This window comes from Carettochelys insculpta, chromosome 4 (assembly GCF_033958435.1).
Source record: "Carettochelys insculpta isolate YL-2023 chromosome 4, ASM3395843v1, whole genome shotgun sequence".
Lineage (NCBI taxonomy): Eukaryota > Metazoa > Chordata > Testudines > Carettochelyidae > Carettochelys > Carettochelys insculpta.
The window spans coordinates 130338474-130354181 of NC_134140.1; the positions used below are offsets into that span (position 1 = coordinate 130338474).

The 15708-nt window shown below is 43.2% G+C and overlaps 1 protein-coding gene across 1 annotated transcript in view; it reads left to right on the forward strand.

Annotated features, from left to right (window-relative positions):
• The window catches only part of MTHFD2L (methylenetetrahydrofolate dehydrogenase (NADP+ dependent) 2 like), a 51829-nt gene that overhangs the window by 19992 nt on the left and 16129 nt on the right, over positions 1-15708 (forward strand). Inside the window, exons 4-5 of the mRNA XM_074992050.1 lie at positions 1962-2114; positions 3410-3517. Of these exons, the coding sequence (XP_074848151.1) occupies positions 1962-2114; positions 3410-3517 (261 nt within the window). The remainder of the gene's footprint in view (positions 1-1961; positions 2115-3409; positions 3518-15708) is intronic.

The window sequence follows — 15708 nt, forward strand, 5'->3', positions numbered from 1 at the left end:
CGTTAATAAATTGATTTTAGTTTGTAGTGTAGACGTAGCCTACGTTTCCACCTTTAGTACCAGTCTTGATCTTTGACCCTGGACACCTCTCCATGCCTTATTTTCCTCAATCTGTAAAATGGGGATAAATAATGTATACTTCACCAGGGTCTTGGGGGTTTAATATCTATAAATTGTTATGAGATTTGAGACTGGAAAGTGGGGTGGGGCGTTAAGTAAAAAAGTTTTTATCCAATATTCTCAGCAGTTTTCAATCAGCAAAATTAATTGGCCACATGATGGCAGCGTCACATTAACTCAGGAGGACAAAGTCTGATTCACTGTGTAAGGACTGACTCTGGGAATAATTGGAGTGTGCCGACTGTTTTTTGTCTCAAAAGCAATAGCTGAGATATTAACAGATTCAAGGGTTGAGGTGAGGGTGCATTAAATATTTCTTGAGAATTTAGAATTGGTGAAAGGTGCCACATCAAAGTCTGGGGATTGGTGTCCTCTGTGCGTAATCAGAAACATTATAGTGTGTGTAATAGCTTTGCAAACTTCCCTCTGTCTTGCAGGGCCCTACCTAAAGGCCCCTACTGATCTGGAAGGATAACCTCTAAAGCTATCTCTGCACTAGAGAGCTTACAGTAGCACAGATGTATTGATGCAGCTGCTCCACTGTGGCTCAGTACCTATTACAATGTCAGAGAGCTCTCCTGTCAACAAAATTGAAACATCCTCCAAAAAGCAATGCTATCCACACCGACACTTGTGTCAGCGTGACTTATGTCATTCAGGGAGGTGGGTTATTTCTCCATGCTGTCAAGCAACGTAAGTTCTGCCTATATGGGTGCGTCTACACTAAGAACTAACAAAACAAAAAAGCAGTGAAGTAGCACTTTAAAGACTAACAAAATAATTTATTAGGTGAGCTTTCGTGGGACAGACCCACTTCTTCAGACCACAGCCGTACCAGAACAGACTCAATATTTCAGGCACAGAGAACCAAAAACGAGGTCAGCTTTTGCATACTTGGCTTAGTCTAATTCTTAACCTTCTCCCCCCCCCATATTCTTCTACTCTCTGATTTGCTCACCTTGATCATTTTTTTTTTCTGATTTGTCCTCCTAGATTAGTTTTTGGTTCTCTGTGCCTTAAATATTGAGTCTGTTCTGGCATGGCTATGGTCTGAAGAAGTGGGTCTGTCCCACGAAAGCTCACCTAATAAATTATTTTGCTAGTCTTTAAAGTGCTACTTCACTGCTTTTTGTTTTGATAGTATATAGACTAGCACGGCTCCCTCTCTGTTACTAGGAACTAACGTTGAAGTTAACTTTGAAGTTAGGCACTACATCGAAGATTCTCTGCTGGCTACTACACACGTTTTACCTTACTTTGAAATAGGGAGCCCAACTTTGAAGTCCTTACTCCATTCCTGTTTAACTTTTAACTTCGAAATAGGTTCTGTGTAGATGCTTTGATGTTATTTTTGTAGCATAGACACAGCCTATAAGTGGTAACATGTTTGATAGCCAAGAGTGCAAGGATAAGTCACTCTCCTTTCCCATTTGGGCCTTGGCTACTCTGTTTAGACTGTCAACGAGTTTTGTCATTTGGTACCATTTGTGGTGGTGATTTCAGCAATCAGTCCAAACCTGGACTGAGACCACTACCTTATTTTCACATGGACCAGTGAACGGACAGATGTATTTTAACAACTGGTCTTGTCTCTATTAGAAAAGTGTTTACGTTTATGTTAAGGAACTGATCATCATGTGGGGGTGGTTAGGAAGGAATTTGCCTCCAGATTAGGTTGGTAATTTACTTCTGATGAATAATATCTAACTTTGTGACCTCACAGACTGTTGAAACGAATAAAATACATGTGGCTTTCCTTAAAAATAAAATAACTGGTCTGGGATCACTCACTTTTATTGACTGACATGAAGGAATATAATTTTAAAATAACAATTTTCCAGATCATATAGATGAGAGAACAGTCTGCAACATTGTTGCACCTGAAAAGGATGTGGACGGTTTCCATATTATCAATGTTGGACGACTATGTCTTGATCAGCCTTCTGTAATACCTGCCACTGCTGCTGCTGTTTGGGAAATTATAAAGAGAACAGGTAGGAAATTGAATGTCTACCAAATCTTCTGGAGGAGAAAAATGAATGTTGGCAAGAAGGCATATATAATTACAAGGAAATTTATGTGATACAATACAGAAGGGTGAATTGTTTTTAAATCAAAACGATATAAACAGTCAGTTTTAATTGGCAAGTAGGAAACTTTGATTTAAATAAACTATTTAAATTATTTTATTTTATTTTTTAGTTATTTTCTAAGAAACCCACATTCTTATTAGTTGATAACCTTTAAAATATGTTGAATTGCAGCTAAATAGTCTTTTACTAACTTTGGTGCATCTTTTTGCTAACCAGGAGGAGGCCTATACCACATTTAAGTGATTTTTTTTTTTTTATTTTGACATCTATTTTTGAGATTCTTAACTTCTATATATTATATTGCAAAATGATAGATTATGCCTTTCTTATTTATTACATAATAAACAATATTTTACTTGTGATTTGTATCAAATTCTATTTACATGGAAATTACAATTCATTTAAAAATAACAAACTGAATTTCATTTTTCAAAGATAAAGCTACCTTAAATGTCCCTGATGCATAAGAAAATTTTTAAATGTAAAATGAAGTTTTTTCTGAAGTGATAAAGTAACTGTTGAAACAAAGTAAATATTGTCTATAGTTAGTGACTTAAACAGATTGCTTCCAGATTTTAGAGCTAGTAGATTACACAGGCTTTCACCAAGTCTTTATTCATAGAGGCTTTGCCTTATTCAAGAAGCTTTCCATTGTTTTCAACTCCCACTTGCTGTCTTAACTTTCAGTGAACTAGTCATTGATTTTTAACTGTTTGAGTAAATGGAAATGTGAAAAGTTTTCCTCTAAAGGGCAGAAGACGACTGCTGTTCAAAGTGTGTTTGGCACTTCAAAACTTAGCAGCAAACATGTACTGTATCATATTATTTGTTGCTGGATTGGACTGAATGGAGTAGAAATAATAAAAGAACATTTAAAGAATACAAAGATAGCTGGAACAGTATTCTGCAGATGAATAAGATATTTAGAGCCAGTAGATGTACAATAAATTGAGCACAGAGAGAATAATCAAAACAGTTAATTAAAATAGGAAACAATAGATGTATCTAAAAGAAAAATTAAAATGCTGGTTTAGAGTAGATCAACTATACAAATACTACCTTCTGACTTTGAGAGGAAATTTCAATAAGTGATCAAATTTGTTCCTTTACTGTTTCAAATGGCTGACGTGATGCTCAAATGGTGAGGTTTTCAAGGTCTTTTAGACTAGCTGAATTATTTTTTTTCCCCCCGCAAGGAATACAGACGTTTGGAAAAAATGTTGTTGTAGCTGGAAGATCCAAGAACGTAGGAATGCCTATTTCAATGCTTTTACATACGGATGGAGAACATGAAAGGCCTGGAGGTAAGTCCAAGAGTGGTATTACTTGCTTTAATAACATAGTGAGTGAAAATAGCCAAAATAAGGGATAGGGGAAGAGGGCAGAGAAAATGAAACAGTTCATCCCTAGTACCATCACTTTATTTTTAGAATCCTACTTAAACAATCTTTTCTGTGTTCCTAATATGTTTGGATTAATGAAGTTTCCTTCTAGTTTCCATGCAGAAGACGCAATGCTCATAATCTTATGAAAATGTTTGTTCTTCAAAAATCTCTAGCTTAATTGATTAAACTCAGGAGGTTGATTGTTTAGATAAGAATCTGAATTTTTAGATATGTATCCAGATTCAGCCTGAATGCTGCACTTTTTAGGTTCACCAATCCCTACTTAAAATAAACACGTTAGACATTTTTTTTCACAGGCTGGAAAGCCTCCTTGCTTGGGCATGAACCTTACCCCTGTTCAGTCTTAGATGCTTCCAACAGTCATCTTGGGTGGTAAGCAGGGGTGTCTTGACATTTGCCAAGCACTCCTATTTTTGATTTTCCACCTTTACATGGATTTTGCTCAAGGTAGGAATCCTTTGTGTTCAGTTTAAGCTTTTCTCACCTTCAGTGGAAAAGTACAAGGACCAAGATAGAGGTCTCAGCATCTCGTTGCCTAAATGCATGTCCATGTGAGGACTCTGAGAGCCTCTTACAGACAGGTCCATAGGAAAAGCAAACCCATTTACAGATTATTACGCTTATCCACAAGTCATCGACTTTCTGAAATATCCTTTGTCCCTCATTCAGTATATATTAGTTAAACAGATTTATATTTCATATTTTTAACTTCAAATACAGGAATAACATATGCACACAAATAGAATATGCACATTCATCAGATTACAACTTTTCAAATGATACCTTACATGAGATTTTGCATATAGCTTTTTCCAGCTGTGTATTCAGTCATAAACATATTTGAAATGCACTGTAAAACTCCGACTTAAAATGTTTATCCATGTCCATAGTTAGGAACTTACTCAAAGGTTGCTAAGAAACACAAATCTCAAAGCTCACACTCAGTGAGACAAACAATCCATAATCCAAACTCTCCTTCTCTTCCCACCTGCCTTGTCTGTTCAGGACTAATCACAACATTTCATTGTTGTGAACAAGCTCAGCAGCAAAAATTTCATCTTGATTTCAAAGCTGTGTGACAAATGCAGTTTTTCTCATGCACATAATTACACTAACAGTCCAATTTAAGTCCATATAAAGACCTTAATATGGACTTCATCTTACTGAGTGATATTAATTTACACAACTGATTAGGGTCAGATCCTGAAAGGGTCTGAGCATCTCTTGAATTCCTGCTGCTACCACTGGTTTTAGAATCAGGCACTCCCCTTTTGCCTCCATAAACCTAAGAGCTAAGGCCCTAGTTCAAGAAAGTAGTTACACATGTTCTTAACTTTTAACCACATAAATAGTTCCACTGACTTCAAAAAAGGATGAGATTTTAATTTAAATTAATGGGAAAATGCATCCAAAATAAATCAACTTTGTTTGCTCCAGTATAGTTTTAAAACTGATAATTTTCAGCATATTAAAATAGTTTCTCTTGTCAGTTCTGCTACCTCATGTAGGGGGAGGATGCACTTCAGACCCCTTTCAATCTCTTAACTTGCACCTCTGTGGGGAGAAGTTTAACTACTTTCACCCTTCTCTGGGTGAAAACACGTGGTCTGACTATTCTTCAGTCCCTTGCTTACTAACCATGTTAACCTAAAACATCCAACTACGTTTGACAGCTGTAAATTGGTTTCCTCTGGGAGCCGTTAACAAACAGCTGATTAAAGTGACTCAAAAATATTTTTTACAAAAGAAAACATTGCTTATTCAGTGAAATGTACAGAGCTTTCACAACAAAGGATAACAAAAATGTATATGAATAGTTCTTTACCTAACTGTAATCTTTCCTTGCAAGCTTTTGTTAGTTCCTTTCTGCCTGACTCTCTCCATCTCTGGGTTGAGGGAGAGAGCTGGTTTGCTGCAAGTTTCTGTGTTGCTTTCTTTGTGCGTCTCTGTCAGTCTTCAGCCTCCCACCCGCAGACAGCTGCTGACACCCAACTTCTTAAGCCACCATCTTTAAGGTTTTTGCATCCCCCATGATCCTAGGTATGGTCTGGGGAGAGTGAACTTGCCAGACTAGCTGGATTCTGGCCCAATGTTATTTCCCAATCGATAGCTTCCTCATTGCTTCCCCAGTACCTTATTTTTGTCATAGTTTCATTTCCTGTTAATTTCCCGCTAACAGCATCATTCGATATAGTTCTGTGGAGCCAGGCAGGATGATAACCCAGAGGTAAATTGAGGTATATATGATAGGTATACAAAAATAACACAGCTATATCCCTCATTCTCTAAACTTGTTTTTCTTAACTTTTCATTGTTTTAAATTATTGATATGTATAGCTGTATTGCACTATACTGTATTATTTTAAGTTGTACCAATCAACATTTATATATGAAAAACAAAGTATCTTTTCAACCCAATACCTTTAATGATAATTCTCAACCTGGATGCCATAGTTCAGTTTGGCTACTTCTACACTGCAGCCCTATTCTGAAATAAGCTATTCCGAAACAGTTATTTCAAAATCGGGCTGCTTCGCATAAAAAATGTATTTTGAAATAGCACTTAGCTAAAGTGTGTTTCAGAATAGTACTTAGGTATTTTGAAATACATAGTCTGCACGCACAACGCCTATTGCAAAATAGGTGCTGTTAAGACAGGGAATAGCACTTATTTTGAAAGTGCTATTCCACATTTTAACAGGGCCTATTTTGAAGTAGTTATTTCGAAGTAGGTGGTGTTCCTCCTGCAGTGAGGTTTGCCAGTTTTGAAATAACACACACACTATTATGAATTTATTTCAAAACAGTGGTTGTGTAGTGTAGGCAACAGGTTATTTCAAAATAACAGCTGTTATCTCGAAATAACTTGGCTATGTGGCCTTTGTTCCCCACCACCCTGAAAAATCAAGGAAAAGAAGTGGTGTTAATAGAAATACTGATGGTTCCTTAGTTATAGCAGAATTGATTCGCCACTACAATTGCAGTTTAAAAAAAAAAAAACAACAAATGCTGTTTAATTTTAAGTAAGATCAACACTATGTTGCAATAGTGTGATATCTTAGAACTGAAGAAGTGTCATTTATAAATTAAGTAAACATGGGTGTTACTTAATTTCAGTCATGTTTAATTGGAGTGTAGCAAAATGTGTTATTAATATAATGAAATGTTGAAAGCTTCTTGCTAATCATATAGTTTTTCCCGTGAAGCCTCTGTGGGAAAGTTAGCGTTTGGAACTTCTCTGTATGTTTATGTAGTAATTATACTTAGTGAAAAGCTTTGGGCTCAATCCTGTTCTCATGAAAATCAATGGGACTTTTTTGCCATTCATTGTGCTGGAAGAAGAATTAGTTCTCTAGTACTGTTAATTCTGAGGTTTAATGAAGCAGGATTAACTTTCCAAGTTGCTGTCTGCAGTGCAGATCTAATTAGAGCAGTGAAATTTGGTGAGCAAAAACACTGCAGTTTTCTGTCTTCTACCATCCAAGACTCATAAGAATTAGTGATGTCAGACTCCTTCTGATTGCAAAACAAAAAGTAATTGCTACGGAATTTAGTTAGCGACCTGTTTCACAGCTTAGATATTCGGGTCAGTTATATACGTCAGTTTCCCTCACCTCTCTCTAGGATTTGCCTCTCTTCTCCCTATTAGAATTGATAATATTAAATGAATCAGTTCTTCCAGTGTGGGTTTTTTTTGTAGCAGCTGCCATCGGAGTTTATTTTTTTAGCCTGCCACCTGAGCATCCAGTTTCTAACTACTGCTGTCATTTGGGTTACATGAATTGCTAGTTACACAAAAACATAATTTAAAAAACTGCACAGTTACATCCATAACTAATGTTAAACCTTTTTCTTTAAATGAGGACATTCATTACTTTCTGATGCGTAATACAATGAAATACTCACTTTGGTTAATTTTTACAGACAGAAAGTTCTTAAACTCTGTCCTTTGCTGTTGTATTCATTGCACCACCATTGGCAACAGAAGCAGCTGATCAATGTCAACTTCATACAAGAACTTTTTCAGAGTATTTCAGATATCTTCTCCATATTCCTTTCAGAGAAATCATGACGAAATTTTCCTTTGACTCTTGCAAAGTGATGTAACCGCAAAGTAAAAAACTTCTAAAGAAACCTTTAACATTGCATCAGTGGGGTAGCTGAGTTAGTCTGTATCTTCAAAACCAACAAGAAGTCCTGTGGCACCTTACAGACTAACAGATATTTTGGAGCATAAGCTTTCGTCAGCTAAGACCCGCTTCTTCAGATGCATAAGTGGGGGCTTCAGAGGAGGATTAAATATATGGGCTTATGAAGAGGTCAGAGTACTAGTCAACTCTGGCCCTTCTCTTGACAAGGTCTGTTCAGTCACAGCGGATGTGGCCCATTATCAGCAGTTAATGTGGAGTTGTGAACATCAAGAGAGGAGAAATCAGGTTAATTCAGTCAGAGAAGATGTGGCCCATTATCAGTAGCTAATGTGGAGGTGTGACCATCCAGAGCGGAGAAACTGTAATTGTAATTCCTGAGAGCAGGAAGATAGAAAATTCAATGAAGATTCCCGTAGAAACTATTGTTAGTTTGAAATCTCAAATTTAGCAGTTGGAATACATTTTTAAATACCCTTTCCTGGTTTTAATCTATAAATAGGAGTGAATATACTATATGTGGTGAAATCATAAAATGGTATAAATTGTTTATAAAAGTATTTTGTTTCCTGGTTACATTTAGGGTTATAATTTGTATCAAAATGTTTGAACCTCCCACGTAAACCAGCTGCCTCTTACCATTTGCCTTCTAAAAGGCAAGATACTATTCAGAACTCTTCTTTCATTCTGACCCCCACTTACATGAAAAATCAAAAACCTCACAGTCCTGCCCTAAGACCGTCCACACCAGTGATGCCCCACTCAACATACAACAACCTGTTGTTAGGGAGCATATGGAATGCAACTGCAGTTGCATCTACACTACAGCTCCATTTCGAAAGGATTGCTATCAAAAATAAATGTTGAAAGATGGCCTTTCAAAAGGGAGCGTCGACACAGGGAAACGGGGAACAAAGGTGCCACCTGCCTTTTCAAATGGCCCCCACTGCATTTTCAAAAGAGGGCATCCAACCATCCCAGGGTACCCTTTTGAAAGTACAGGGGCAGGAAACGTCGCAGGCAGGGTTGCATGGCAGACAAGCCCTTCCGAGGCTGCTGCCTGCCATTCCTTTAAAGGCCCCCTCCTCGAGCTTCAGCCTGCACACATTGCGAGCCAGTTACCTGTCCCCAGGCACACAGACCACGAGTGAGCAGAGGAGGCACCCTGGGCCCCCATGGACCTCAAGCAGATCCCCCTCCATCAAGGCTGTGGCCGGCGCACTGGCTGCAATCCTGGCTGCTGTCCACCAGTGGCTCCGGGTGGCCACCCTGGTAGCCACCTTCCTGGAGGCCGTCCTCAGGGCACGATGCCCCCTCCCAGGCCCCTGGGTCATTAACTGCTTGTGGGTGTGGCGCCCACCAGGGACGGGAGCAGAGACAGGTAGGCATGCCACAACCTACCCCATATTCATGAGTGCGTTCCCCCCACCACACCCTACAGGCTGTCTGGGCCATCAACAAGGTCCTCCTGCAGCAGCTGATCCACGTCGGGACTGGACAACGCCATATGGGGTTTTGAGGACTTGGGCTTCTTGAACTACTTTGGGGTGCTGGATGACATAAACATGTGAATCGAAAGGGCTACCACTTTGTGGTCCTGCAGGCACTCATCGACACCAACAGTCGCTTCCAGGACATCTGCGTGGGCTGGTCCAGCTGCGCCCACCATGCCAGGGTGTTCCAGAACTCGGAGCTGGGCTGCCAGATGGCCGAGGGGACCTTCATCCCCTGGCGGGAGCTCCCTATTGGGGATACAATGAGGCTACCCTGCATCGTGGCAGACATGGCCTATCCCCTGCAGGCCTTGCTGATTAGGCCATATACGGGACACACACAGCCTAGCTAGAACATTTTTAATGAGTGGCTGAACCGGGTCCACAGTACCATCCAGCAGACATTCAGGCGCTTGAAGGGGCAGTTCAGATGCTTTCTCACCAGGCTGGAGATGAGTCTCCATAGTGTCTCAGCAGTGGTTGGGGCCTGCTGCACCCTGTACAACCTCGTGGAGGCTAAACAAGTTGCGCTCACAGGGGTTGGCCGCCAAGGTGGTGTGCAGGTATGAGCAGCCCCATGCCTCTAGGCCCAGCAGGATGGGGTGTGAGTACAGGAGTTTCTGCACCAGGCCTTTGAGCGGGGGGCCACGGTGAAACCCCCAAATGCACACACCCTGTACAAACAGCCCACCACCACCCCCATGTGCACACACCCCCACCGACATCCCCATACATGAAGAGGGGACATGGGGTTAATCACACCAATAGACTGTTTATTTGCACTTTAAACCTGTCTGTGCCTCTGCCAACTCCAGAGAACTATATACAGGTGGGCGGGGGAACAGCTAATGAAAGACTGAGGGGAGCTATATACAGGGGCATAGCAGCCCTGGGTGGGTGCACTGTGAGCCCCAGGAGGGCTTTACCCCTCAATGGGTTTTGATGGCCAGGATCCCCATTGCCTGCACCCCATCTCTCCCCCTCCCATGTCCAGGGGCCCTGTTGGGGCTGGGCCGGGGCCAGCGGCATGGGGTGGTAAGGATGCGACTGGGGTGAGGCCCCCCATGGCCTTTCTGGGGGTCAGCACAGGTGGAGCAGGGGGTGTGTCCTCCTCTTGACCAGCAACATGTGGACCAGCTGCAGGAGGCTGGCCGGGGGGACCAGGGCAGCGAGGTCAGGCTCATGGGGGTGGGGTGGGGGGGTACTGCAGGGGGTGAGTGGATTGGGATGGGGAGATGGGAGGTGGTGTAGACGGTGGGGCGGGAGGGGAGAGTGTGGGAGTGGCTCGCGATAGGGTGGTAGCTGGGGCCAGATGACCAACTATGGCCTGGGTCAGGGCATCCAGGTTGGCCGCCACCTGGTCCCAGGCCTGCTGCTCCATGGCGAGCCGCTCCCATAGGACACCCGTGAGGTCCCACAGGGCTACAGTGTGGGCTGCGTTCCCCTCTGCTGCTGCTGCCGCCTCCTTCTCCCCCCCCCCCACCCCGACCCTTGTGGTGCTGGTGGATGGCCCAGCAGTGGCAGCCCTGCACTGCACTGCACTGCACTGCACTGCACTGTCCCCAGCTGGGGTCTGGGCTGCTTCCTCTCACCCTTGGTGGTTGGGCTCCCTGAGCCCAACACAGGGCTGGTCTGGCTGCTGAAGATGTGGGGACAGAAGAGGAGAGAGGAACAGGCCATTAGTCCCAAGTGCTGTGCCCTGCAAACCTCACCCTCCCCTCTCCTTTCATCCTCTCTCCATCCCAGGGACCCTGCGGGGACTGCATCCCAGGGTTCCCCATATGGGTGCCATGAGGGTGAGCTCCCCTCTGCCCCCACCTCCCATCTCCTGTCTCTCCACAACCAGGCAGCCTGTGGTGCTGTCATGGCCGTGTGGTGCTGAGTGTTGTGCACTGGTCCTCCGAGGCTGGGGGAGCAGGGCCGTCCAGCCTTCATGTGCACCGGGGCCAATAGCCATGTGGGTGGGCTACGGCCACCCTGGGCAGGATCAGACATCTCCTCCCATGCCCTGGGGTGACCAGCATGTATGGCATGTGCCTGAGTTCTTGGAGGGACCCCAGCCGAGGCACTGTCGGAGGGGGCCTGGCTGGACGGGCTGGACAGGACGTCAACTGATGAGTGCCCCCTCACTTGAGCCCTCATCATCGCTGATAGTCTGGAGTAGCATGACTGTCCACAGGCACCTGGTGCCAGCCGCTGGTTCTGGGCGGTTCTCTCCCTCTGTCCCTGTCTCAGGCTCCAGCTCAGTGTTGGGGTCCACTGTGTCAAGGACCCTGACCAGGTGTCCCGCCTCTTTGCACCAAAGGAAGCAGTCCAGCTCCTTATAGTAGGGCATCTGGTAGGTGCTGCCCCTGACTGCCTGGTTGCATTCTGGGCCCTGCAATATCCCTGGTGGAGCTCCGTGACTTTGGTCCTCACCTGTTCCAGGGTGTGGGTGGGGTGACCCTGCCTGATGAGGCTCTCGGAGAGGCTCTTGAATGCTGCAGTGTTGCGGTGTCTGACCGCCATCTGGTGCAGGACCTTCTCGTCTTCCCAGAGGGCGAGGAGGTCCCGGAGCTCAGCCTCTGTCCAGAAGGGGGCCTGGTGCTTCGGGGCCTGGCAGGGGTCTGAGTTGCTGGCCATGGAGCTGGGGAGCATGGTGGGCTGGCTGGAGCGTCTTGGGTGCCAGTGGACTGAGCAGCAGCGTGGGTTCCCGGTTGCCTGCATGCTCTCAGCTTCCTATCTGGGGGTTTATGGGAGCCTGCTTCTTTAAACGTGGCCGGATGCCAGGGCCATAGAGCTTCACTTGTGCTATGAGTGGCGCTGCCAGCTGGTCGGTGCCATGGATGACTCCCTCTTTCGAAATAGCCAGCTGCGGTGCATCTATGCTTGCTCTCTTTCGAAATAGTCTTTCAAAAGAGGGAGCTCTTCGCACCATGGGAACGGAGGACCAACTTTGATGGAATGGTCCCATTCTTTCAAAGTTAATTTTGAAAGACTGCGGAGTGTGTGTAGATGCTCTGCAGGGAATTTCAAAAGAAGGCCATCTTTTGACCTCCATTTCGAATGTACTTGCTAGTGGAGATGCAGCCTGCATGTGTGGTTTGAGGTCAGGGTGATTGGTGATGATGAGTGAGAGGAAAAGAAGGAAAGCTTGACTTCCAGATCTCATGGAGAGTTTGGAGGTCATAACACTAAATCAAGTCCCATTATATATTTCTCTTGAGTGCTTCTTTCTCTGACAACAGTGATTCCTCTACCAATAAGGGGCAAAGATCAAAAGTAAGTAAAAGTGGGCACTCAGACCCCTCAGTTTCTTCTAAGAATAAGATATCTGCCCTCCAAAATCTTCCAAACAAAACCCACAGACCATCAAAAAACATTTTAAAAGTCTTTTCTCTTCCTCCTAGGAATCCAGTGAGTACAATATGTACAAATGCTCAAACACTGAGTCTTTGAGGAAGGTTAAACAGGATGGTATCAGTAATCTGATTAAATTATTTTCTAGGTATTTACAGTCTTCGTTTAAAGCTGAAAAAAGTTAGGGACATAGGGGGAATCTTTATAGATGCTGAGAGGAAATACGGAAGTCGTCTAGCTGTATCCATTCTGGATTAGTTTGTATCAGAGGCTTACTTGATAAGGAATCTGGCCTATCTAAGAGTTTTGATAAATTGCTACACATTCTTTACAAACATATCTTAATTACGGGTCTCTTTCCCTGTGTTAGAGTCAATTGTAAAGATGTGTTTCTAGAAATCCTTCTGTCCTGCAGATGGCAACACCTCCCTATCGGATCCTTCTGACAGGAAAGTTGCCAGTGGCTTCAAAAAAGAAATTTTATTCTTTAGAAGCTTGGCTACAATCCTAATTACGTTTGCAGGCTGGTGGAGTGACTCAACAGGAGCACACACCAAAACTTAGTCAGCGAAGTCTTTTCCACCAGATTTATTATTGAGCCTTAGATAACGATATATAAAATATTATTTTAACCAAACCACAAAATAAACAGAAAGCTCCTTACTTTGATATTCATATGAATCTCAGGATAACTGCTGTGGATGTGAAGCCTGGTCTTCAGTCCAGCTCCTAGCCCTTTTTCTTAAGGAATTACATAAGGACAAATCCTTAGAATCATAGAATCACAGAGCTGGAAGCGACCTCGAGAGGTCATTGAGTCCTGCCCCCTGTTTCAAGCAGGATCAGCCACAACCAAGTCATCCCAGCCATGACTGTGTCAACCTGGGACTTAAAAAAACTCTAGGGATCCTTCATCATAAACTCTAGGGAAGGTCTGTAATGTTCATCCTTTAAAAACTGATTACGTTTTTAGCCTACTCTTGACTTTCAGCTATACATCTGTTTCTTGTCACTCAGGGTCTGTATTTCCCTAAGGGAATGGGAACTGGTAACATCAGTTTGTAATTGCTGATCATAGTCACTTCCTTCTCTGTCTTTGTCCCATTTGATCTCCCCATAATACCAAGAAAGAGTGAACACCTACAGCTCTGCGTCTCTGGTATTGCGATTTTAGCATGGATTTAGCACTCAAGCCTTTTCTTCACAGTTCAACTGAAGTTTAAGGATACCAAGCAATGATGTAAAATTCCTAAACTTCTTTTGCTCTTTACAAAAAGTTTTAGAACTGTTGCAGGGGAGCGGGAAGGGAGGGCAGCTCAGCTGGGGCATAATTTATGCTTCTAGGAGTTGTATTACACATTCCAATAGCTCGATAGCATTATCAATTCCTGTACTTGGTAATGTAGAATGATTAGTACCAGCATAAAGCTTTTTCATTCAGGATAGCATCTACACCTCAGGCTGTTTTCCAGAATCTAAGCTGTGCTGGCAATATGAGTTCTTTCGGTGCTCTCTCCAGACATCCCAGTAGTTATGGATCAATGCAGACAGTTTATATGAATGAACATGGAAATCCATAGAGCTAGTTTCCTAAGAGAAGATCTGGTTCCTCAGCAATTTGAGTGGGAAAATATTCATTATAAAAGTGGCTCATCTCAAATAAGCATCTCAGAATACAACGAGATCAGCTGAAATATCAGTTCACTAACGTGAGAGATTCTTGTAGAAGATAAACTTTTGTCATCTGAACATCTGAATTGCTCCCTCATGAAATCATTCAGTGTCATCAGTAATCAGTAGTTGAAAGATATTGCAGCAGATTTGCCAAACAGCATCTTCTTTCTGTTTTGTGTATTCTTTTCATTTATTCACTCCTAGGATGCTAAGGGAGAAGAATTTAGCTTTAAGTAAACGCAAGGCCTACCATTTCCCTATATGCTTCTTGATGACAATAATTTGGGGTGCTGCTATCACAGCAGATCTCTTACTTAGGAGATTCTAGAAGAATGGTCCATGTCATGATCAGAATCCACTGCAGCCTGGCTCTTCGTCCTTGGAGACAGAAGTTGATTATGGAAACCAACTGCCTTCCCTTTGACTCTTAAACATTATTTCTGTTTATTTCCTGTCACCTAGAATTGTGTTTCAGCCAGACAGCCAGTTTTTCTCCCTCAGGGAATGCACCAACAAAGAATCTAAGTGCTGAGCAGTTAGATCAGATCTGTATGCTGATGTCCAGAGGGTACTTTTTAGGGGATTCACCTTTTCCAGTTTCTAGGAATCTATGCTTGTTTCCTTTAGGCTTATTTGGTTTTGTTTTTTCCTTGTTTGTTTTTAACTTTGATTATGGATAGGCTTTAAGAGTGCTTTTTTTCTAGGGAAAAAAAAGGGTGCTGGAATTCAAGTCTGATGATTCCACATAGGGGTTAGGGTATTAAATTTTAATGCCCCGGTCCCCACATTGCTGTGGGGCAGCGGGGGCTCCTGCCCCAATCCCCGTTCTGCTGCAGGACCAATAAGGGCTCCTGCCCAGGATGGCAGAGGCTCCTGCCTGGGTCCCCACGCTGTTGCGGAACCAGCAAGTCTTCCTGCCCCAGTCTGTGCTCTGCTGTGGGACCAGCAGGGGCTCCTGCCCCGGTCACCATACTGCTGCAGAACTGGCAGTGAAAATTTTTCTGCTGTTCTACCAGAAAAAAGGTGCCGGAACTCCATTCCTGTGTGTTCTGCAAGAAAAAAAGCCCTGGGCATTAGCAGATAGGTGGGTTTTGCAACAGCTTTTTAAACTCTGTGTAAACTCTTCAGGTCCACTGATTCAATGAAGCTATTCCCACACTCTGGGTGTCTCCCTGCTGCCAATTACTGTAGTGTTCATGATTCATTTCTCTTGTGGGAGAGCACATACAGTACAGGCAAATACTGGAAGAGGGAGTGACCTTTACATTAGGGTGGATGCATGAAGGGTGGATTAGGCAGGAGAGCAAGGAATCGAGCAAGGGCACAATTTGAAGGTATAAGAAGACAAGTGTGTCAATGAGACAAGGTGCAGAATTGGTCAATAATAAATGTTCCTGAGGCATCAGAGCAGGTGGCACAGACTGAAATAGTGAAA